The following is a 23835-nucleotide window of genomic DNA, read 5'->3' as shown; positions in this document are numbered from 1 at the left end:
CAAAATTAGATTTGCCTCAAACTGTAAAAAAAAAAAAAAAATCTTTCCGAGCATAGTTTTATGTTTGCAGAGCAACGCTGCTTCTCACAGGAGTCCGGGAGGGACAGAAATAGGGAATAAACAGTGAATAGGATGCCGTTTCTTCTAACTGCAGGGGGGAAAAAAGACAAATAAAAGACAAAAAGTGGAAAGTATAAGCCTGAGCCAAGTAGATTAAAGTTGTCTAAAACAATACACGGATATTTCCTGGCACTCATCTTTCCGTAGAAGCAAAGACAGATGTCTGCAACTGTCTTTATTCAATTGCGGAGTATCTTCCTTTGACTCTTGCTGCATTAAAGGAACCACATGAAGGGTTAACGGGGCACCTTGCCAACTTGTTTCCTTTCTTTTTTCTGCATAGACTTTATGGTAAAGCATTTAATACAATGCACCAGTGATCATATGTCCGCCTGGGCTGCGAAACACATTTCCTTTCCTCTCTTTCATAAACCGACAAAGCAGAAAACACAATAATTCTGCCATTAAATCATGTAAAAAAAAATTTTTTTAAACTAAAAAAAAACGTGTAGTCTTATACTGCTTGATGTCGGGCCCGATGATTTCTGCCTTAAAGGGGACGTACTATCCAAATTTTTCAACCCTTTGTATTGATTGGTGGTCTCCTATAGAGCAGCTAAACACAATAACTAGCACAGAAAACTATCTACAGTAAACCTCGGATATATCGGATTCAATTGTTTCCACTGGTTTTGTCCGATATAAGCGAAATCCGTTATATGGGTATACCGGAAAATGTCCGTTTTACGCACATGTCGGATTTATATCCGGTATATGCGTAAATCGGATTTTATCTGTTATAAAAAGGCACTTCCTTGACTGTGTTTCCAATGTACCTGGACGCACAGGCAACGCTGCAAACGCTGCAAATGACGTCGTATAGCGGCCTGTCACGATTCGGCGAATCGGAGCGCCACGATGCGGACATTCGATATATGCGAGGGAAATTTAATGGAAATGCATTGGAACGGGACTGGAGACAAAACTCGGGAGTGTGCATGGAAGCAAGCCAAGTTAGCTTACTTTGGCATGCTAATGCGGCTACGGGTGTGTTTACACCGTGTTGCCTTTTATTGTTCGTAACGTAAACGAGCATAATATATAACTAGAAAATTCCCGCGGAAATTTTGATGGGCTTGCCACCTGTGCTGTGAACCTCGGGCCCGGTGTCTGCCGTGCCGCGCCGCCGAGCAATGCCGTGCGTACATTAGACGAGGAATTGAGCAACAAAGCTGACATGTTGAAATGCCAACATGCTAACAGTTAGCATTGTAGCAGCTAAAAAGAAAGCACCGGGTCTCAAAAGCGAAGAGTCAGTCCCATAGCGTCCCCACATCATGCCATGTGTGTATTTGCCTTTAGAGAGCGGCATATTAGCTAAAATGCTAACATGCTGAGAGCAAGGTAGCATCTAGCAAGTAGGTACCAGGTCCCAAAAGTGTTCAGGCGGTCCCATAGTGTCCCGACATCATGCCATGTGTGTATTTGGCTTTATAAATGAGCAAATTAGCCACAATGTTAACATGCTAAGAGTTAGCATGGTCGCATCTAGCAAGAAAGCACCAAGTCCCTAAAGTGCTAAGACAGTCCCATAGTGTCCCGACATCATGCCATGTGGTGTATTTGTCTTTAGACATGAATAAATTAGCTAAAGTCTAACATGCTAACCGTTACCATGCTAGGACCTAGCAAGAGAGCCTCAAGTTTAGAAAGTGCAAAGGTTGTCCTATAACCTCCCTACACCATGCCATGTGTGTATTTGCCTTTAGACATGAGTAAATTAGCTTAAATGCTAAAATGCTAACGGCTACCATGATAGCACGTAGCAAGATAGCTTCAAGTCCCAAAAGTGTTAAAGCAGTCACACAGTGTCCCCACATCATGACATGTGTGTAGTTGCCTTTAAACATGAGTAAATTAGCTTAAATGCTAACATGCTAACAGTCATCGTGCTAGCACTTAGCAAGAGAGCTTCAAGTTTAGAAAGTGCCAGGGTTGTCCTATAACCTCCCTGCATCATGCCATGTGTGTATTTGCCTTTAGACATGAGTAAATTAGCTTAAATGCTAACATGCTAACGGCTAGCAAGAGGGCCTCAAGTTTAGAAAGTAAACTGCTGAGCAGCAGTCTATGAGCTTGCATTACTGAGCAAGCCCATAATAATATAATGCTCGCTGATGCTGGTGCGAGTTTGAAGTGGGGGGAAAAAATTAATTCTTAAAAAATGTCAACGGAAATTGGGAAAAAGAAGGAATGGAGAAATGTAGCGTGCAGAAATGTTAATGTTTCAGATGTCACAAAAGCAAAAATATTTGCGAAAGTTATGCTTGAAATGTATATATTCACAATATACAGTAAACCTCGGATATATCGGATTCAATTGTTCCCACTGGTTTTGTCCGATATAAGCGAAATCCGTTATATGCGTATACCGGAAAATGTCCGTTTTACGCATATATGGGATTTATATCCGGTATATGCGTAAATCGGATTTTATCCGTTATAAAAAGGCACTTCCTTGACTATGTTTCCAATGTACCTGGACGCGCAGGCAACGCTGCAAACGCTGCAAATGACGTCGTATAGCGGCCTGAGATGCGGCCACGATGCGGCCATCCGATATATGCGAGGGAAATTTCATGGAAATGCATTGGAACGGGACTGGAGATTTTGTCCGAAATAGGCGAAATCCGTTATAAAAAATCCGATATATGCAATGAATTTTTATTGGAAATGCATTACAGAAAAAGCGTTTCTTTTTTATCTGTCCGTTGTGAGCGAATTTCCGATATATCCGAGTCCGAAATATCTGAGGTTTACTGTATATTCTTTTTTTTTTTAGTTGGGAGCTGATATTTTCCTGAAACTTACCTATGTTGTATTGCTGATTACTAAAAAATGGAAAAGGGCAGAAACAACCTTTTTTTCCCTGATGAAAAACTATGGTCTAATCTTTCTTTTGGCAGCTTCGATGTTTATGTAATACAATACAATATATAATACAACACAATATTCTGTGTGCCTTGAAAGATCGGTCAAAATGGCCGCTACTGAAGGGGTTACTAAGAAAACCAAAGTAGCACTGCACTAAACAGAAAGAAAATGAGAAGTCGGTGAAATATCACACAGGAAGAAAGAATATGTAGTCACATGTTGCTACACTGAGAAAAAACAAGGTTGCTTTTGTTTTGTTTTTTTTCTCAACTTTTTCCCATCAATACATTTCCAAAGAACGACACAAGTGAAGAACGTGAGAAACGCCAACTGACTGGCTGGTCCAAGCTGCTCAAACGCAGTGACCGCGGTGAAGGATAAATAAAGATGGTATCCTTGAGCATGTGAAAGGATCTGCTCCAATCAAACTAAGCAGAGAAGGTCCTCCTCCCGATAAGCGCTTCTCTCCCTCTGTTGCAACACCCCTTCCAGTGTGCAAGACAACCACAAGGCTAAAATTAAGGTTATGAACCAACCCAGACCAAACCCCTTGTGTTCTCCTACCTCCAAGACCGGTCCAGCGCCGAGTATGGTCCTCTCCACGCCGCTGGCGTAGCCCTTCTGGCTGAGCGCGGTCAGACAGTGGATGAGAAAGTTGGTGCTTTGCGTCTTGCCCGAGCCGCTCTCTCCGGAGATGACGATACACTGGTTGACCTTCTTCCTGAGCATGGCGTAGTAGGCCACGTCTGCGATGGCAAAGATGTGCGGCTCCAGCTTCCCCAGCTGGTGGTTCTCGTACAGCTTGACGTACTTGGGGTTGTATATGGGCAGGAACTTGAAGGGGTTGATGGCGATGAGGATGCTGCCGGCATAGGTGTAGATCTTTTTCTTGTAGAAGCGCGTGCGCAGGTTGTTTAGGATGCTGTCCTCGTTGAGTTTGGGGAGGTTGCAGAGGTCTGCAAAGTCATCCTGGGGAGGCGGGAGGAAGCCCCTGGCGGCGAGCCGCTGTTTCTCCTGCTCTTTGGACAAGGGAGGGAGGTGGACGTAATGAATGGTGCCATCGTTGTTCCTCTCCTGGAAAAGATTGACAGGTGTTTTCTTTTAGCCGCTCAAACAAAAGGCTTGTCAATAGCTTGTCAATTGTCAACAAACCGCTGAGGCAAAGTGGAGAGCAACAGCCGCTGTCAATGCTCCAATTAATAACTTTAGCTTGCAATAGTTGCAGAGTACATGGTGTACACACGCAAATTATCTAATAATAAAAAAAATAATATTAACTCCACAGAACAACTTTGTTTTTTACTTTTTGTAAATGGGCATAACATTGTATATAATAACAATAATAATAATAATGTTGCTGCAGTTTTGGAGGTTTTTCAGTAGGCTTTATAGTCAAAATAAGTGTGGCCCATTATGTGCATTAATTGCCTGTAAAAAAAAAAGTGCACTTTTCCTTTAAATATCTGAAAACTTTTGTTTTTGTTTCACTCTTAATGCCTTATCAAGATTACAACATTGGTTCTGTTACTGTTGTGTTGTGCAATTTACATTCAAATTCTATTCCGGCTCAGTTTTAGTACAATATCGCGTAATATTGCTGACTCACTTTTTTAACTTGTGTGACACTGCTAAATAACCCGCCATGGGGTCAAGAAAGTTGAGAGTGACTTTGATGAAGATGAGAATTCCATGCATAAACAATGACTTCCTACAAACTGTTTTCTGCATGTAAAACTATAATTATTCATTTTTTTCATATTTTGGGGTTTCTGGAAGAGATTAATTGGATTTAAGGAAAAAAATTGCCCCATTTTTGTAAACCTTGGTTTTTGCCTAGGTTTTCATGACAAATACCAAGGATCCACTGTAGAGTCACTCCTTGTTTATCGCAGTTAATTGGTTCCAGACCCAACCAATATCAGTAATTTTCTAGCAAGTAGGATTCAAAATGAATATCAATATATTTTTGGTAGTTAGAACATAAAAAACTATCTATGTTTATGAACTTGTAAATATGGGTTTTAACCTTGTTCGAGCCATTTGGACATGAAATAACACTCCAATATATGCGCCTATTATTCTTTGTTTACATCACATTACATACAGCCGCTGATAGCGTAGCAAGCTACCGAGCTAACTAGCTATACTCTCCAATTGACTTATTCTAAGCCTAAAGTAGATAGATAGATAGACTTCCTTTAACACAATAACACAGTAGTGAAATCAACGAAATGTCCTTGCCTGGCTTCTGTATAATAATAAATAATAATAATAATGTGGAGAATAAATAGATGACATCAAATATGAACAACAATGTACAGCATAAGTATTTCAAATGAGGTGAGGAAGAAAGTCAAAAATGTACCACTTCCACACGGAATGAGAGGAGAACCAAATACTTATTAAAGAGCAAAAGAAAGATGTAGTACAACAGATGTGCAACAATATGTGTAGCTATGTGAGCTATTTCTGCACATAGCACCTAGCTTGTTAGCCAACTTCAACACATGTTGTCACAAGGAAAAGGAAACAAAGTCAAAGTGAGAAACAGAGGAAGCTGGATGCAAATGAAGTACTTGTGAGACCTGCAGTAGGAAGTAGTAGCCCAGGCTCTGCGGGTGCTGCTCCTGGGCCTTCCGAGGCCACAACAGAAACCTCTGGACCGGGAGATCGCCGGCCTCCAGCACCCACTCTTCCCCGCCACATTCCTTCACCTCTGCCAGCACATACAGGCGACCGGGGTCCAGCTCCAGTGCCGTGGCAGCGTCCGAGATCACGGACGCTGCTGTGGCATCCTTCTGCACTCTAATTAAAAAAACAAAAAAACAAAGAGAAAGTGCATGCAATAAGTTACGTTTGTTTCCCTGATCCTCAACGGTCCTAACTCGGTGGCTCACCCACCTGAGATTGCAGCAGGTGGTTGACTCAGCAGGGAGCCGTGGGTAGATCTGGAGCAGGTAGGAGCGTCCGTTGTGATCGTTGGGGCTGATTGGCCTGTCTCCTCCCTCCCTTCCCCCACCCGTGTACGTTGCCACAGCGGCACCGCCATCTCTGACACTCATCCTGAGTCAGGGGGGATTGCCTCAGCATGCCGCAGCCACCGCCTCCCTCTCACCACACAGCACCTGGGAAACACAAGCACAATCACACACGCGCATCAGCTTTCGCACTTACACACACAAGTAAACACAGTATTGGACATTGCATAACAATACGAACATTGGCAAGATTACTCAACCCTCATACATGCAGAATCAAAGGAACCTGTTTTTCTCAACTATGAGAAACCTGACAACCCGTCTGTGTCGACAATCCATCAGTTGGCCACCTGTCTGCGTCGACCACCCGTCTGCGTCGACCACCCGTCTGCGTCGACCACCCGTCTGCGTCGACCACCCGTCTGCGTCGACCACCCGTCTGCGTCGACCACCCGTCTGCGTCGACCACCCGTCTGCGTCGACAATCCATCAGTTGGCCACCCGTCTGTATCAACCACCCGTCTGTGTCGACCACCCGTCTGTGTCGACCACCCGTCTGTGTCGACAATCCATCAGTTGGCCACCCATCTGTGTCGACCACCCGTCTGTGTCGACAATCCATCAGTTGGCCACTTGTCTGTGTCAACCACCCGTCTGCGTCGACCACCCGTCTGTGTCGACCACCCGTCTGCGTCGACCACCCGTCTGCGTCGACCACCCGTCTGCGTCGACCACCCGTCTGCGTCGACAATCCATCAGTTGGCCACCCGTCTGTGTCGACCACCCGTCTGTGTCGACCACCCGTCTGTGTCGACCACCCGTCTGTGTCGACCACCCGTCTGTGTCGACAATCCATCAGTTGGCCACCTGTCTGTGTCAACCACTTGTCTGCGTCGACCACTTGTCTGCGTCGACCACCCGTCTGCGTCGACCACCCGTCTGCGTCGACCACCCGTCTGCGTCGACCACCCGTCTGCGTCGACAACCCGTCTGCGTCGACAATCCATCCGTTGGCCACCCGTCTGTGTCGACCACCCGTCTGTGTCGACCACCCGTCTGTGTCGACCACCCGTCTGTGTCGACAATCCATCAGTTGGCCACCTGTCTGTGTCAACCACTTGTCTGTGTCGACCACCCGTCTGTGTCGACCACCCGTCTGCGTCGACCACCCGTCTGCGTCGACCACCCGTCTGCGTCGACCACCCGTCTGCGTCGACAACCCGTCTGTGTCGACAACCCATCTGTGTCGACAACCCATCAGTCGGCCACCCGTCTGTCTCGACCACCAGTCTGGGTTGATAACCCGTCTGTGTCGACAATCCAATAGTCGGCCACCCGTCTGCGTCGACCACCCGTCTGCGTCGACCACCCGTCTGCGTCGACCACCCGTCTGCGTCGACCACCCGTCTGTGTCGACAATCCATCAGTCGGCCACCCGTCTGTCTCGACCACCAGTCTGGGTTGATAACCCGTCTGTGTCGACAATCCAATAGTCGGCCACCCGTCTGCGTCGACCACCCGTCTGCGTCGACCACCCGTCTGCGTCGACCACCCGTCTGCGTCGACAACCCGTCCGCGTCGACAATCCAGTCGGCCACCCGTCTGCGTCGACCACCCGTCTGTGTCGACCACCCGTCTGTGTTGACAACCAGTCTACGTCGGCAATCCGTCAGTCGACCACCAGTCTACGTCGACAACCACGCATCGACGTTGACCACCCGTCTACGTGGACAATCCAGGTGGACCACTGGTCTGTCAACCAACCGTCTATGTGGACAATCCATCAGTCAACCACCCGTCTTATAGTACAGTATACTATTTTTCTATAACATTCTTTACAATTGAATAAAACTTTGCACACATATTTGGTCCATATCGTCCACTCATACTCCAACTCCAACATCGCTATTGTTTCCTTTGTGTGTGTGTGTGTGTGTGTGTGTGTCCTGTCCAGCCATTGGGGCTGTAGACAGTAAAATACAGTAGAGAGAGAGAGAGACAAAAACAGCAGCAGCAACAACCCAGTAAACCCCGCCCCGCACAGCCAGGTCAAGCCACACCCCTGAGACCGGTGGGGGACCATACCCAACTAGGGCAGAAGGCCATCGAGGGCGACATACCTGCGGACACAACAGTGCCCCCGCCAACTGGAAGGGAGCCCGCCCACAGCCGGAGATGCCGTCCCCCCGCCACCCCACACAGCCCCAGGAAGCAGAACCCGGCCCGCCCCAGGTATCCCCAGGCCCAACCACAGACACAGGACCGCTCCGGCCAGGACAGAAGAGGCCCGGACCCACTACCCCATGGAGGACCATGCGGCAGAGATGGGACACCCAGCGCAAGACCCCCGCAGAGCCCACCCCCTGTATCGCTACTGTTTCCAATATCAGCATCAAGTTCCATTATCAGCAGAATTCCCGTTGTGAAAACTTCCCGATGGCCCCATCCCAGCACTTAGGAAGGTAGGAACACAATTTTAACGTGAAAACACGAACAATTCCAACTGCAGCATCCATTCTGACCACACACGTCTCTGTGGGTGAGGATTCATTACCAGGACACTGGAGCTCATGTGTTTCTTTGCCTTGTCGTCATCATCACATGTTAGCCACTGCGCTAAAAATACACACAGATACTGAAAGTATCACCGCTAGCGGCCATCTGACACACACAACACACACACACACACATACAGCAGTTTACTTATCGTTTAGCAAACTCAAGATGCTATTTAGGAAATCTTAAGTTCAAATCACACTCTGTACAAAAATACAAGGGTCTATAAACATACTTCCAATCATCTCTGAGCTTTTCTTCCGATCACACACACACATTTTTAGACATTGATTTATTTATGGCAGCCCTGCCACAAATAAAAGCAGTGCTACCTATTTGCCTTTCGTCATGAACGTATGGAACACAGCTGGTCTGCCAGAGACCAGAAGGGACCCGTGTTGCCTAGAAACAAAACTTTCTGTGCTGTTTTCTTACAAAAGGGCCAAAAATGAGCATATACCATAGTTCCCCATTAAATTGCACCTTTTTCTTGTTAGATTACCACTTTCTTCTCTTAATATTTTGGCAAAAAATTCTAAAAAAAAAAATCTAATTTTAGTATGCTTTTAATATTTCAAATTTATGCTACTAAAATTATTATTTTTCCTCATAATATTACAACAAAATGAATAATTTTTCTTCCAAATGACAATTTTTTCGTCTTCATATTTTGACTTTATTCCTGTGACAATACTGCAGATTTTTGGTTTCTTCGTTTTTCTTTTAGTTTTCAGTTTCATTTTTTAAATTAATTATTTTTTATAATTAATACTTTTTTCTCTTATGTAGACTTTAGTCTAGTAAAATTAGTGCAGAATAGTAATTTTTAAAAAGTATTTAAACTTTGTTACAAAAACCAAAATTCAACATTTTTTGAATTACAACTTTGTTTTCTGTTTAAATTTGTTTTTCATCTTTAGATGACAACTTTTGTCTCTTAATATTAAGACTTTTGTCTTGTAAAATTAGTGCAGAATAGTACATTTTTTTTTTAAAATTGTTTAAACTTTGTTATAAATATTTTTATTTTTCCTCATAATATTATGACCAAATACAATTTTTTTTAATTACAACTTTTTTTGTTTGTTTTCTGTTTAGATTTAGTTTTTCTCTTAAATGACAACTTTTTTTCTCTTAATATTTTGACTTTAGTCTTGTAAAATTAGTGCAGATTCTTTCATGTTTTGTTTTTTCTTCATACAATTAGTGCAGAAGTAATTAAAAAAATATATTTTAGCTCTGTTACTACAATTCTTATTTTCCTTATTATATTATAACCAAAAATAATTCTTTATGTTAAAACATTTTTGTCTTCAGATTGTCATTTTATTCTTTTCAATTTTTGCAGTTTGTTTTTCTGTTCTCTTTAGATTACCGCTTTTTTTTCTCCTTATATTTTGACTTTATTCCTCTAAAACTGCTACAATTTTTTTTTAAATACATTCTGGACACACCTGCTGTATCAATGAAGCAGAGTCAAGAAATACATACTGTATATCCTGCCAGTTTGTTCACTCATATGTGAAATATTACAGTTTAAATGTGTTTTATATACATATATTATTATTGAACATAAAATATATTATGTATGTTTATGATTGACGATTATTTTTTTAATGACGACACGTGGTCTTTAACAGCATTAAGAGTCATCGTCCCGACTTCACCTGTGTGTGCCTGTTTGCGACGCCTCGTTACAACAATAACAACAACAATTGCTCAACACAGCACATTGCACATCACCGTCACGCCGTATGAGAAAAGGTTCCACTCGTCAGGCAGGATATACTTCAATGGCCACAGCGCCGAGGCTAAATTTATAGTGACAGCAGCTGGCTAGGCTGCGGCGACGGATCATGTAGCATGGCTCTATATTAATAATGCACGCTTGGTAAACTGTACGCCACCCTTGGGGGGGACACGGGAAGCTGCGTTAAATCACGGCAGGCTGACTGCACTGCTTTGGTAACAGCACTCTATGGCTTTTCTCATTGACAATGTGTGTAGTAAAAGTGACTATAGGGGTGTTATTTCATGTTTACAGGACTCTAATAATGTGAAACAACTTATTAAGAAGAGGTTTTCTATGCTCTAACTACATATCTTGTGTCAAATAAATTGGACAATGTGTGTAGTAAAAGTGACTATAGGGGTGTTATTTCATGTTTACAGGGCTCTAATGATGTTAAACAACTTATTAGAAAGAGCTTTTCTATGCTCTAACTACATATCTTGTGTCAAATAAATTGGACAATGTGCGTAGTAAAAGTGAATATAGGGGTGTTATTTCATGTTTACAGGGCTCTAATCATGTGAAACAACTTATTAAAAAGAGGTTTTCTATGCTCTAACTAGATATCTTATGTCAAATAAATTGGACAATGTGTGTAGTAAAAGTGACTATAGGGTTGTTATTTCATGTTTACAGGGCTCTAATCATAAACAACTTATCGAAAAGAGGTTTTCTATGCTCTAACTACATATCTTATGTCAAATAAATTGGACAATATGCGTAGTAAAGGTGACTATAGGGGTGTTATTTCATGTTTACAGGGCTCTAATCATGTTAAACAACTTATCGAGAAGAGGATTTCTATGCTCTAACTACATATCTTATGTCAAATAAATTGGACAATGTGTTTAGTAAAAGTGACTATAGGGGTGTTATTTCATGTTTACAGGGCTCTAATCATAAAAAAACTTATCAAGAAGAGGTTTTCTATGCTCTAACTAGATATCTTATGTCAAATAAATTGGACAATATGTGTAGTAAAAGTGACCATAGGGTTGTTATTTCATGTTTACAGGGCTCTAATCATGTGAAACAACTTATTAAAAAGAGGTTTTCTATGCTCTAAATACATATCTTATGTCAAATAAATTGGACAATGTGTGTAGTAAAAGTGACTATAGGGGTGTTATTTCATGTTTACAGGGCTCTAATCATAAACAACTTATCGAAAAGAGGTTTTCTATGCTCTAACTACATATCTTATGTCAAATAAATTGGACAATGCGTGTAGTAAAAGTGACTATAGGGTTGTTATTTCATGTTTACAGGGCTTTAATCATAAACAACTTATTAAGAAGAGTTTTTCCATGCTCTAACTAGATATCTTATGTCAAATAAATTGGACAATGTGTGTAGTAAGTGACTATAGGGGTGTTATTTCATGTTTACAGGGCTCTAATCATAAACAACTTATCGAAAAGCGGTTTTCTATGCTCTAACTACATATCTTATGTCAAATAAATTGGACAATGTGTGTAGTAAACGTGTCTATAGGGGTGTTATTTCATGTTTACAAGGCTCTAATTATGTTAACTTATCGAGAAGAGGTTTTCTGTGCTCTAGCTACATATCTTATGTCAAATAAATTGGACAATGTGTGTAGTAAAAGTGACTATAGGGTTGTTATTTCATGTTTACAGGGCTCTAATCATAAACAACTTATCGAAAAGAGGTTTTCTATGCTCTAACTACATATCTTATGTCAAATAAATTGGACAATGTGTGTAGTAAATGTGACTATAGGGGTGTTATTTCATGTTTACAAGGCTCTAATTATGTTAACTTATCGAGAAGAGGTTTTCTATGCTCTAGCTACATATCTTATGTCAAATAAATTGGACAATGTGTGTAGTAAAAGTGACTCTAGGGGTGTTATTTCATGTTTACAGGGCTCTAATCATGTTAAACAACTTAAGAAGAGTTTTTTTCTGCTCTAACTAGATATCTTATGTCAAATAAATTGGACAACATGTGTAGTAAAAGTGACTATAGGGGTGTTAGTTCATGTTTACAGGGCTCTAATCATGTTAAACAACTTATCGAGAAGAGGCTTTCTATGCTGTAACTATATGTATTGATATTGAATCCCGTTCACAATCCCAGTTGTGTCTGGATCCAATTAACCACCATAAAATGAGGAACTGTACCAAAGCATTTTTTTGGTGCTTTCAACGTTTCAAGTGTGGCCACTTACCATGAGTGTCACACCACAGCTAATTAATGAATGAGAACGAGACCAAAAATAGAACTTTACGGTCACAGGCTTTTTGCATCTTCTCCAGGCCAACCAAAAACCATCAGTCTCATGCAAAAGCTTTAAGAACAACAAGGCATGCAAAACTGCTGCAGCCGCAGTAGACAGCATGAGCATTATCCTCCATTATGAAGTCGATACGGCATGAAGATGTCACATTAAGCCCCGGGGCGGCTCAGTTGTTCAGTGGGACCTCAAAAGGTGGAATGCATTTACAGTATAAAGTTGGATCGTTCAGAATGTGAAGCAACATTTTTGGAGTAACGAGTCTCGAGTAAGGACGAGACTTTCACTTCACTTTTAAGAGAAACACAATCAAAAACTATGACAAGTTAGGGATGTCTGATAATAATCAGCCCGATATCAGCCGTCGACATCGGTATCAAATTATTTCCCCGATCCTGAAAACTGATACAGTAAACCTCGGATATATCGGATTCAATTGTTCCCACTGGTTTTGTCCGATATAAGCGAAATCCGTTATATGCGTATACCGGAAAATGTCCGTTTTACGTATATATCGGATTTATATCCGGTATATGCGTAAATGGGATTTTATCCGTTATAAAAAGGCACTTCCTTGACTCTGTTTCCAATGTACCTGGACGCGCAGGCAACGCTGCAAACGCTGCAAATGACGTCGTATAGCGGCCTGTCACGATTCGGCGATTCGGCGAATCGGAGCGCCACGATGCGGCCATCCGATATATGCGAGGGAAATTTCATGGAAATGCATTGGAACGGGACTGGAGATTTTGTCCGAAATAGGCGAAATCCGTTATAAAAAATCCGATATATGCAATGAATTTTTATTACATTACAGAAAAATCGCTTCTTTTTTATCTGTCCGTTGTGAGCGAATTTCCGATATATCCGAGGTTTACTGTATTTTAAAAAATGCTGTATAAAACACAAAATGTACGTGTTCGTTCCACAACAGGACCACATCGCTATCAGTATCGGCTGATATTGGCATATATGTTTTCGTCAAAAAAGCCAACATCACAATATATTGCAATTTACTAATATAATTTACATTATGTTGCACTCTACCGCACTCTGTGTGTACGCTAGCGGCCCTGCCTCTACCCACTGAGACTTGACAACAAACAAAAGGGCTCACTCCGTTTATGCTGTTGTTCTACGGAACAAATGCACAAAGGTTCTGAAATCAATACAGAGTGCCAGACTAGCGTGTACATGGCAATACACTGATTCACTTTATTTTCATTTATTGTGTAATTGAGAAACGACTCATCTAACAGGAACATTAGCGCTCAGTGTACAGTTCCTTATTATTGTTCCATCCGGAGCCTATCCTGGCTGACTTTAGGTGAAATCCTGCACATTAATAACCATGCAAATTTACAGATTTTTGGTCAAAACATTTCTTTCCTCCAAAAATAGGCAATTTTTCCTCACAGAAAAATACTTAAATTCACCTCAAGTTAGCCATAATAAGAATATATAATATAAGGATGATAAAATGTCATTTGAATCATTCAATTGCCATAAAGTTCAACGGGAAAGTACTATTCTAAGTTTGAATCCTGCTTTGCATATTACACGTTTGAATACAGTACAAGAGACAAAAGAGGTACTGATAGCGAGACAACCAAATGTACATTAAAAAAAAGAGAAGCGGCCCCCGTGGGACAATGAAGGAAGGCAGACATGGGGCTTTGAGATAATACTGCCTCCTCCCCTGCAGAGGAGATCCTCTATGAGGATGCCCAGCATTCCACAGATAAGACCCCTTGGCATGGGCTTAGCCTGTCCCTTTAGCTGCTTAAACTGGGACGGGGAAAAGACACCCGAGTGCGGGGCGAGAGCTCAGACGGGGGATCTTCAGCTGCTTACTGTGAGCGGGAGATGGCTTTAACCCCGAAAAAGCTCCTTAGTGCAGACATATTTAAGGGGGTCCCGATTATCGTTATATAGCGGAATGAGTGAACCCTCCTGTCAGTCATTCATTCTCTTGTCCCAGTGGGTGCAGGCGGGGCCCTTATCGAGTGCACATGTCGAGTGCCGCAGCCTGCAAATGAGCAAACGCAGGACAAAGCATGGATGGTTTCTACACCAAACGCCAGTACCTATTCAAGTGCAGTTTTGTTTGCAGAGACTTGATACTTGATTTTATTTAGGGATACACGATAATTACCGGACTGATATATATTGGGCTGATTTGAGGGAATTATGACGTTATGACAATAAATCTGATAACATTAAAAATGACTGTAAAAACAAATCATTTTACAAGGATGAAGAGTCTTGAACCAGTCATGATGTGCTTTATATACAGTAAACCTCGGATATATCGGATTCAATTGTTCCCACTGGTTTTGTCCGATATAAGCGAAATCCGTTATATGCGTATACCGGAAAATGTCCGTTTTACGCATATATCGGATTTATATCCGGTATATGCGTAAATCGGATTTTATCCGTGATAAAAAGGCACTTCCTTGACTATGTTTCCAATGTACCTGGACGCGCAGGCAACGCTGCAAACGCTGCAAATGACGTCGTATAGCGGCCTGTCACGATCCGGCGAATCGGAGCGCCACGATGCGGCCATCCGATATATGCGAGGGAAATTTCATGGAAATGCATTGGAACGGGACTGGAGATTTTGTCCGAAATAGGCGAAATCCGTTATAAAAAATCCGATATATGCATGAATTTTTATTGGAAATGCATTACAGAAAAATCGGTTCTTTTTTATCTGTCCGTTGTGAGCGAATTTCCGATATATCCGAGTCTGATATATCCGAGGTTTACTGTATCACTATATTGACACTTACTATCGTACACATAATGTCATTGTATGGTCATATCACCTTGTACTTCGGTATGCAGTACATTATTTTAAAAAAAAACCTTAAACTGTATTATGGAAAGCAGGAAGTGAACAAATGAAACTGTTACTGATTGTAAAAGTCAACTGTATTATGGAAAGCAGGAAGTGAACAAATGTAACAGTTATTGATTGTAAAAGTACCAGATGGAGGGGTAGGATTTAATAAATTTTGCTTCTTCCTACTTGTTTTGGACATGTGGAACTGGGAACTGATTATGTGATGCATTCAATTGTAATCTGATGCATGTTCAAATTACCATAAAAAAATGCTCCAAAAAGGTAAGATTACCAGTACTAACCATAACTACCCCTGAGCTCACTTGTAAACAAACACTTCACTTTCCGAGGAAGACATTTTGTATGCCGGTTCATCCATTGAGCACCTGAAATGCCAGCGCCGAGGCGTTTGAAACGTGCAACCACGTGTTTGCCACAGACCTCCGTGACAGAACACCGGCTACTTGGAGCGTGTGCCCGAATACAGTGCACCTTGCTGGGCCACAGCAGGTGGCTCCCTCCCCTCTATACTCTGGTTCTCCTGATAGTAGTGATGCGCTAGTAATAATGTCATGATATTTGATTAGGACAAATCAGCAGGTACACTTGGTCAAATCCTAATTCCTTTCAGTCCTTGTTACCTTCGGGTGTGCACCAACTACAGTTGAACCTCCCTGAAGGAGTGAATTCATGAACTGACTTTACTTTTGCCTCGTGCGTGAAAGTACTACGCAGTGAGCAAGTGTTTACTTGAACGTTGCAAAAGCCACGGGTGTTTTGCACAAGACATCTCTTTCTTCTGGCGGTCTATAAACAGACTGGAGTGAGGGCTGAGACACCGTCAGCTGACTGGTGATGAGGCAGGAAGCGAATGACCCAGTGACACAGAGAGTGGATGAATGGCATACTCTTTCTCAGCCAAGCTCTCCAAGCCCTCTCGCCCCAACTTGCATGACTCACAGTGTCAATTGAAGAGAGGTTAGCTGCGATGAAGCTAAGTCATGATGTCAGCGGTGCGAGGATGAAGCTGGGGTGACTCCCCGCATTCCACTCCAGCGTGAGAGATAGACGGTGGATAAATGTCATGAGTCAGGGCTGAGCCAAGCGCCGTCTATATTGGGTCGAGTCATTACCATAGCAGCAGACAGAAGAAATTCTCCTTCTTATAAAAGGTCAAACGTTACAGTGCTTTAAAATAACAACCGGGGTCTCCAATTACCATACACGGGTGGCTGGAGTCAAACTCCTGCCACAAGATGGCAATAGCTGCATGGCAAGCACAACACATGGTCAGCGTTATCTACGCAAATTAAAATATTGGTTGTGCTATATGGAGGACCAAAACTGCCAAAATAAAAAATAAATATAAATGGAAATAAAAACAAAAATAAAAAATATTTATGTATATATTTTTTTATTTTTGTTTTTATTTCCATTTATATTTATTTTTTTGTATTTAATTTTTTGATTTTTTTTTTCATTTTTGTTTTTATTTTCACTTTTATTTATTTATTTATTTATTATTTTGGCAGTTTTGGTCCTCGAAATGCAGAAGGAAAAACTATTCAAATGAGGGGGCGGTCCTAAGTGTGTCTTGGGTTGAACTGTTCGCCTATTGGTTGATCGACATGTGAGTGCGAAAATCAACTAGGTATGCCTGCAAACGGCCACAGCAAGAGGAAGTATACAGGGAGAAAAGTATACATTTACCGGGACATCATCTTCTAGCAAACGGAGATCCCTGGAGATTGCAGCCATATTTACCGCCATTGAGAGTGGTGTGGTGACTTCCTCTTGCTGTGGCTGTTTGCAGGCATACCTAGTCGATTTTCGCACTCACATGTCGATCAACCAATAGGCGAACAGTTCAACCCAAGACACACTTAGGACCGCCCCCTCATTTGAATAGTTTTTCCTTCTGCATTTCGAGGACCAAAACTGCCAAAATAATAAATAAATAAATAAATACATACAAGTGAAAATAAAAACAAAAATGAAAAAAAAAATCAAAAAATTAAATACAAAAAAATAAATATAAATGGAAATAAATACAAAAATAAAAAAATACATACAAAAATATTTTTTTATTTTTGTTTTTATTTCCATTTATTTTTATACTTTTATTTTTATACTTTTATTTGTTTATTTATTTTTTATTTTGGCAGTTTTGGTCCTCCATAGTGCTACACCAGGGGTCTTAAACTCAATTTACATGGGGGCCACTGGAGCTCGGGTCTGGGTGAGACTGGGCCGCATCAGGTTTTCAAAAAAAAAACAAAAACGCATTTATTAAAAACAAAAAAATTTAAAAAACGTCGCTTTGGTTCCAATTTTCTCCAAGAAAAGCTCTGATAAAACATTCCACTGTTCTCAAATATCTGACTTTTTATTTTTCTACACAAAATAAGATGAAAAATAAATAAACAAATCAAGAATAAAGAAAATCAATCAATCAGTAATAAATAAATAAATATAATAATAATAATAAAACGGCAAATAATAAAAACTTAAGAAACCACATATAGTTGGTGGGTAGACAAATGATTTTTTTCAGATTAAAATGAACAAAGCATTATTAGAGCCCTGTAGACATGACAAAACACGACTATAGTCACATTTATACTCTTTTTATTTACAACATATTGCGCAACTGCAGGGTCTTGAGACACATGCTAACTCGCAAACTGGAGAGCTAGCGACCTAAACGGTAGCCTTCAAGTTATTTCCTTTAAACTTAAATAGCCAAAAACTTACCACTTCCACACGGATAGGGAGGATAACTATTAACAGTTATTTAACCTTTAACATGAACATTAATCAAACGTAATAATTTTTTCTGGGTACATGATACCATACAGCATCCATATCAAACTTGCGCGGGCCGCACTAACATTAAACTTTCATATCGAGGCGGGGGCCTCAAGCTAGTGTCCTGCGGGCCACAGTTGGCCCGCGGACCGCGTGTTTGAAACCCCTGTGCGACACATTCCCAATCTCTGGCAGTTGATTGGTTCCAGACCCGATTGTGATAAGTATTCAATATTCTAAAAAAATTTAGCATAGAAAACTTGTTTATGACATTCAAAATACATGTTTAACATTATTATAGCCCTGCAAACATGAAATAACACCCTAAACTCCCTTTTACACTCCGATTATTGTTTATATCACATTGCGCAGACTACGAACAGCCGGTGCTAGCATAGCAAGCTAGCGAGCTAACTAGTTAGCCTCTCCAGTTTACTTATCCTAAACTTAAGTGTTTCTAATGAAGTAGGGAAGATGGACAAAGAAGCCAAAGACATACCACTTCCACATGGAATAAACCATTTTAGTGACTGCAGAGGCTAAATAAGCCCATTAATTAAGGCTAAATTAACCCAACTCCAAATTGTCCATAAGTATGAATGTGAGTGTGAATGGTTGTTTGTCTATATGTGCCCTGTGATTGGCTCGCCACCCGTCCAGGGCGTACCCCACCTCTCGTCCGAAGACAGCTGGGATAGGCTCCAGCACCCTTGTGAGGATAAGTGGTAGAAAATGAATGAATGGACTTAATGGTCGGGTGTGGAACCCATTAAGAGAGGACTATATATTATTTGAAAAAACAACATCTGGGTGGTTTCCAAAACAAAACACTGCTGGCCTGACTGCTGAGGGCAAGTGGACGGCCGTCTTTTTATGTCCCTCTGCAAATAAAGCACAGGTCAGTTTGCTGCTTTGTTTTGCTGTTGGGTTAAATCCTTTGAGCGTCTGCATTTCAAACAAAGATCCACCTCCACCACTTCCGTTGGGAGTCTGAGCAACCAAAGCTCATTTTGTCTCCCTGGGGAAAGTAGAGCCGGGGCCACTCAAGTATCCATCATCACAACAACGCTCGCCGCATGACCTAATGGATGCGATGGAGCTGGACCTTTGCCAACATTGTCCTCTGGGCACGAAGCCAGGCAGATGCAAAGGAAGTCAAGATTCAATATAAATGCGTTTGTGTTTCAGCTAAGTGTGTGTGTTGTCAGTACTCTCGGGGATTCATAGTAAGACACTCAAGGCTTGCGATAGTCAGAGATTGCAGAGTGGCTCTAATCAGCCTCAGGGGCTGCTGATGCAGTGCAGACGCCAACCAACATGGCTGCTGTGAATGGATCAGAGCCCTCCCGCCACAGAGTCAGCCATGTGGCCTATTCATGCTTTGTTTCATCAGAACCATACCTCCGTAGAAGGGAATTAACCAGCAAAATCGCAAAGGCAGAACCCGCTGAGGAAGGGCTAAGGCCACTGAGCTCATGTTTCCCCCCCCCCCCCGTCTTTGCACTGCAGACAATAAAACTGGAGCTGAGGAGCATCTGCTGCTTGGATCTAAGAAAGGAGCCTTTCACTTGTTGATATCACCATAGTCCGTCTGTCCGTCCTTGAAACGACCCAAAGCCATTTCTACCAAGCCGTACCATTCAGTCCAGTAAATGATGGCACACTTGGAATTGGTAGTGCATCGCATTTTCTTTCCCCCCCATTTGATTACCATCATTTCCTGTGTATAAGACGCACCGGTGTTTAAGTTGCACTCACTAAATTTAGAGATACAGTAAACCTCGGATATATCGGACTCGGATATATCGGAAATTCGCTCACAACAGACAGATAAAAAAGAACCAATTTTTCTGTAATGCATTTCCAATAAAATTTCATTGCATATATCGGATTTTTTATAACAGATTTTGCCTATTTCGGACAAAATCTCCAGTCCCGTTCCAATGCATTTCCATTAAATTTCCCTCGCATATATCGGATGGCCGCATCTTGGCGCTCCGATTCGCCGAACCGTGACAGGCCGCTATACAATGTCATTTGCAGCGTTTGCAGCGTTGCCTGCGCGTCCAGGTACATTGGAAACATAGTCAAGGAAGTGCCTTTTTATAACGGATAAAATCCGATTTACGCATATACCGGATATAAATCCCATATATGCGTAAAACGGACATTTTCCGGTATACGCATATAACGGATTTCGCTTATATCGGACAAAACCAGTGGGAACAATTGAATCCGATATATCCGAGGTTTACTGTAAAAACAGTACATATAGAAGCTGCACGTGTCCACGCCATTAAATGGCATATGGTGGCACGCACGACTCCATGAGGACCGGGTAGCTCTATATTTGACGGTGGCCAACCTACTGTCTTAGGGCGAGAGGCGGGGTACACCCAGGACTGGTGGCCAGCCAATCACAGGGCACATATAGACAAACAACCATTCACACTCACATTCATACCTATGGACAATTTGAAGTCGCCAATTAGCCTAGCATGTTTTTGGAATGTGGGAGGAAACCGGAGTACCCGGAAAAAAACCCATGCATGCACGGGGAGAACATGCAAACTCCACACAGAGATGGCCGAGGGTGGAATTGAACCCTGGTCTCCTAGCTGTGAGGTCTCCGCGCTAACCGCTAACCATTATCAATGTAATATTGTGATACATAGCGTCATCTTATGAAGAATGCTAAAATCATCACACACCAACTTAACACTCAAAAGCTAGGTAAGAAATACACAAGTACCAAAGCAGGCATTACTGCAACAAGCGGTCCAATGAAAAGTGTCACAGTCCAAAGCCCGTCCAACCGTATTTCCCCGCCACAGACAGATAGAGACAGGCTGTCACAACAAATTACAACAGCAGCGATGGACAATGCCAATCAATCAAAGCACAGTTATCACAGAGGGCGGCATTGATCCGCCACTCCCAATGTCATGTGTCTGAGTCACGTACGGTCAAGCCACATAAAGCGGGATCCAGTCCGGCAGTTTGACCTCCTTATCATGAACATGACGCTTGGAAAACATCAAAAGCCGGATGGTTTCAAACACACCATTCCTTCCAAACATCCTCAAAACGCATGGACGCTGTTTTTCCTAACGTTAGTGTGAGTTGTAGCTTTATGAACTCCCGCTTTATGTACACTTCACAGCAGGTCGGTAACCTGGCGGGTGGGGCGTGGGGGGTCACGTCGAGTAAAGCACTCCTTTCTTACTATACAGCTGCCTGGTATAGGACTTCCTTAAAATCTCCCCCTCTAAAAGGCCATTTTGGTCCTCCAACACCTCTCCAGTTCCACCCCCCGCTGGTCAACCCCCCGCCCGCTCCCCGCCACAGAACATTTGGCACCACTACTCTAACTCAGTCCAGATGCCAGGTTGCGCTGAGGGGAGCGATGAGCATAGCCTTGAATCAACTTTGGTGGGATTCTATTGTTTTAAGGTCCAGGAGAAAAGCTTGAACACAATGTGGGTGTTTTATATACGCCGCATCACTCCGGGCTTGCTGCGGCAACGTGACGCTCACATGCAAATGCTCCCCGTCCCGTCCGACTCTGCCTTTCATTGACATGCTAATGCACTGGCAGAAGAAGTGGAGACATTTTTCAGTCACTGTGAATTCAAAGCAGCAACAGCAGTGACATGAGATACGCCGATGCAGGGACGCCTCAGCATGTCTGCCTTAATGCAACCCAGAAGGCTCCGCTTAGCCTGAGCGCTTGGCTTTGGAATTCCGTGTAGGTTGGCGGCGACGTGATTCAACTTTTCCAGATAGTCGCTACAGCCACGTCATGTCAAAAGACAGAGTTCAGACCAAGGATAGAACCATTTTAAGGCCTCCGTTGTTTCCAAACAGGCATATACAGTGGAACCTTAACGGCGTCAATTTGTTCCAGATGGTCTGAAACGGATGCTAACCAAATCAATGTTTCCCATTATAAATGATCAAAATCCAATTCATCCAAAAGCGTTAAAAATAGATAGTGAGCCCCACATCCACAGTGAGCGCCCCACTCCATCCCGGGAGCCCAGTTCTGGTGGGTTTTTGGCGTTAAAATAGGGATGTCCGGATGCACGTTTTGTCGGCTTCCGATCTGATCCCAATCTTCCTACAGGATATATCGGATTCAATTGTTCCCACTGGTTTTGTCCGATATAAGCGAAATCCGTTATATGCGTATACCGGAAAATGTCCGTTTTACGCATATATGGGATTTATATCCGGTATATGCGTAAATCGGATTTTATCCGTTATAAAAAGGCACTTCCTTGACTATGTTTCCAATGTACCTGGACGCGCAGGCAACGCTGCAAACGCTGCAAATGACGTCGTTTAGCGGCCTGTCACGATTCGGTGAATCAGAGCGCCACGATGCGGCCATCCGATATATGCGAGGGAAATTTGATGGAAATGCATTGGAACGGGACTGGAGATTTTGTCAGAAATAGGCGAAATCTGTTATACAAAATCTGATATATGCAATGAATTTTTATTGGAAATGCATTACAGAAAAATTGGTTCTTTTTTATCTGTCCGTTGTGAGCGAATTTCCGATATATCCGAGTCTGATATATCCGAGGTTTACTGTATAACCTTACCGATCCGATCCTTCCAATTTGTGGAATTGAATATGGTTATGGAAATAGCTCTTCAAAAACACTAAAACTAATGCAACCAAAGCATTTTTTTATTACACAGCATGACCAACAATATTTTCTGGCTTCAGTCACAACCCTCAGGTCCCTAAACAAATAAAAGTCCATCCCATAAAAGATCAAATGGGAATAAATGCTGTGAAAAATACTTTTCAAGTAGGACTAAACATTCGACACGGTTATAGATCTATTGTTGTTATGATTTAGTCAGTTGGGAATTTTTTTTTCAAAACAAACTCTCTTCGACACGATAGTAATTTATTGACGGTGCCTAGCATAAACACCCTCAGAGTTCCCAGCACCATGACACAAAAGTCCGGACACAGTGAGGGGGAACTACCAATTTCTTCTTGTACATTTTCTTCTCATAATTATGACTTTATTCCCATAAAATTCGGACTTAAATCCATAATAAAACTTAAAAATAATTTGGAAAATTTTTGTAAAGACGTCAACTTTATGCTACTAAAAAAAAATGTTTCTCATCATCTTGTGAAATAATGACTTTTTCTTGTCAGATTACATTTTTGTCTTCGTATTATGCATTTATTCCTGCAAAATTACTGCTCATTATTCAATTTTTTGCTGTTGTTGGTGTTTTTTCCCCATTGTTAAATAATATATATTTTTTAAATGTGCCAATAAGAGGCCCCCGGGCCTCATTTTGGACATCCCTGGCCTGGACACTGCCCATCCATGACTTTTTCTTGTCAGATTACATTTTTGTCTTCGTATTGTGAATTTATTCCTGCAAAATTGCTGCTCATTATTCTATTTTTTGCTGTTGTTGGTGTTTTTTCCCCATTGTTAAATAATATACATATTTTTTAAATGTGCCAATAAAAGGCCCCCGGGCCTCATCTTGGACATCCCTGGCCTGGACACTGCCCATCCATGACTTTTTCTTGTCAGATTACATTTTTGTCTTC

At 42.0% G+C, this 23835-nt stretch overlaps 1 protein-coding gene across 6 annotated transcripts in view; it reads right to left on the bottom strand.

Annotated features, from left to right (window-relative positions):
* LOC131130152 (unconventional myosin-IXb) overlaps positions 1-23835 on the bottom strand; it is a 115145-nt gene that overhangs the window by 69340 nt on the left and 21970 nt on the right. For all 6 annotated transcript variants that reach the window (XM_058074374.1, XM_058074375.1, XM_058074377.1 and 3 more), the window contains exons 2-4: positions 5896-6119; positions 5580-5799; positions 3559-4068 (exon numbers count right to left, since the gene is read on the bottom strand). In XM_058074374.1, coding sequence (XP_057930357.1) covers positions 3559-4068; positions 5580-5799; positions 5896-6056 — 891 coding nt within the window. In that variant the 5' untranslated portion in view covers positions 6057-6119. The remainder of the gene's footprint in view (positions 1-3558; positions 4069-5579; positions 5800-5895; positions 6120-23835) is intronic.

Source organism: Doryrhamphus excisus, chromosome 5, assembly GCF_030265055.1.
Source record: "Doryrhamphus excisus isolate RoL2022-K1 chromosome 5, RoL_Dexc_1.0, whole genome shotgun sequence".
Lineage (NCBI taxonomy): Eukaryota > Metazoa > Chordata > Actinopteri > Syngnathiformes > Syngnathidae > Doryrhamphus > Doryrhamphus excisus.
This window is presented reverse-complemented; position numbering and strand designations above follow the sequence as displayed.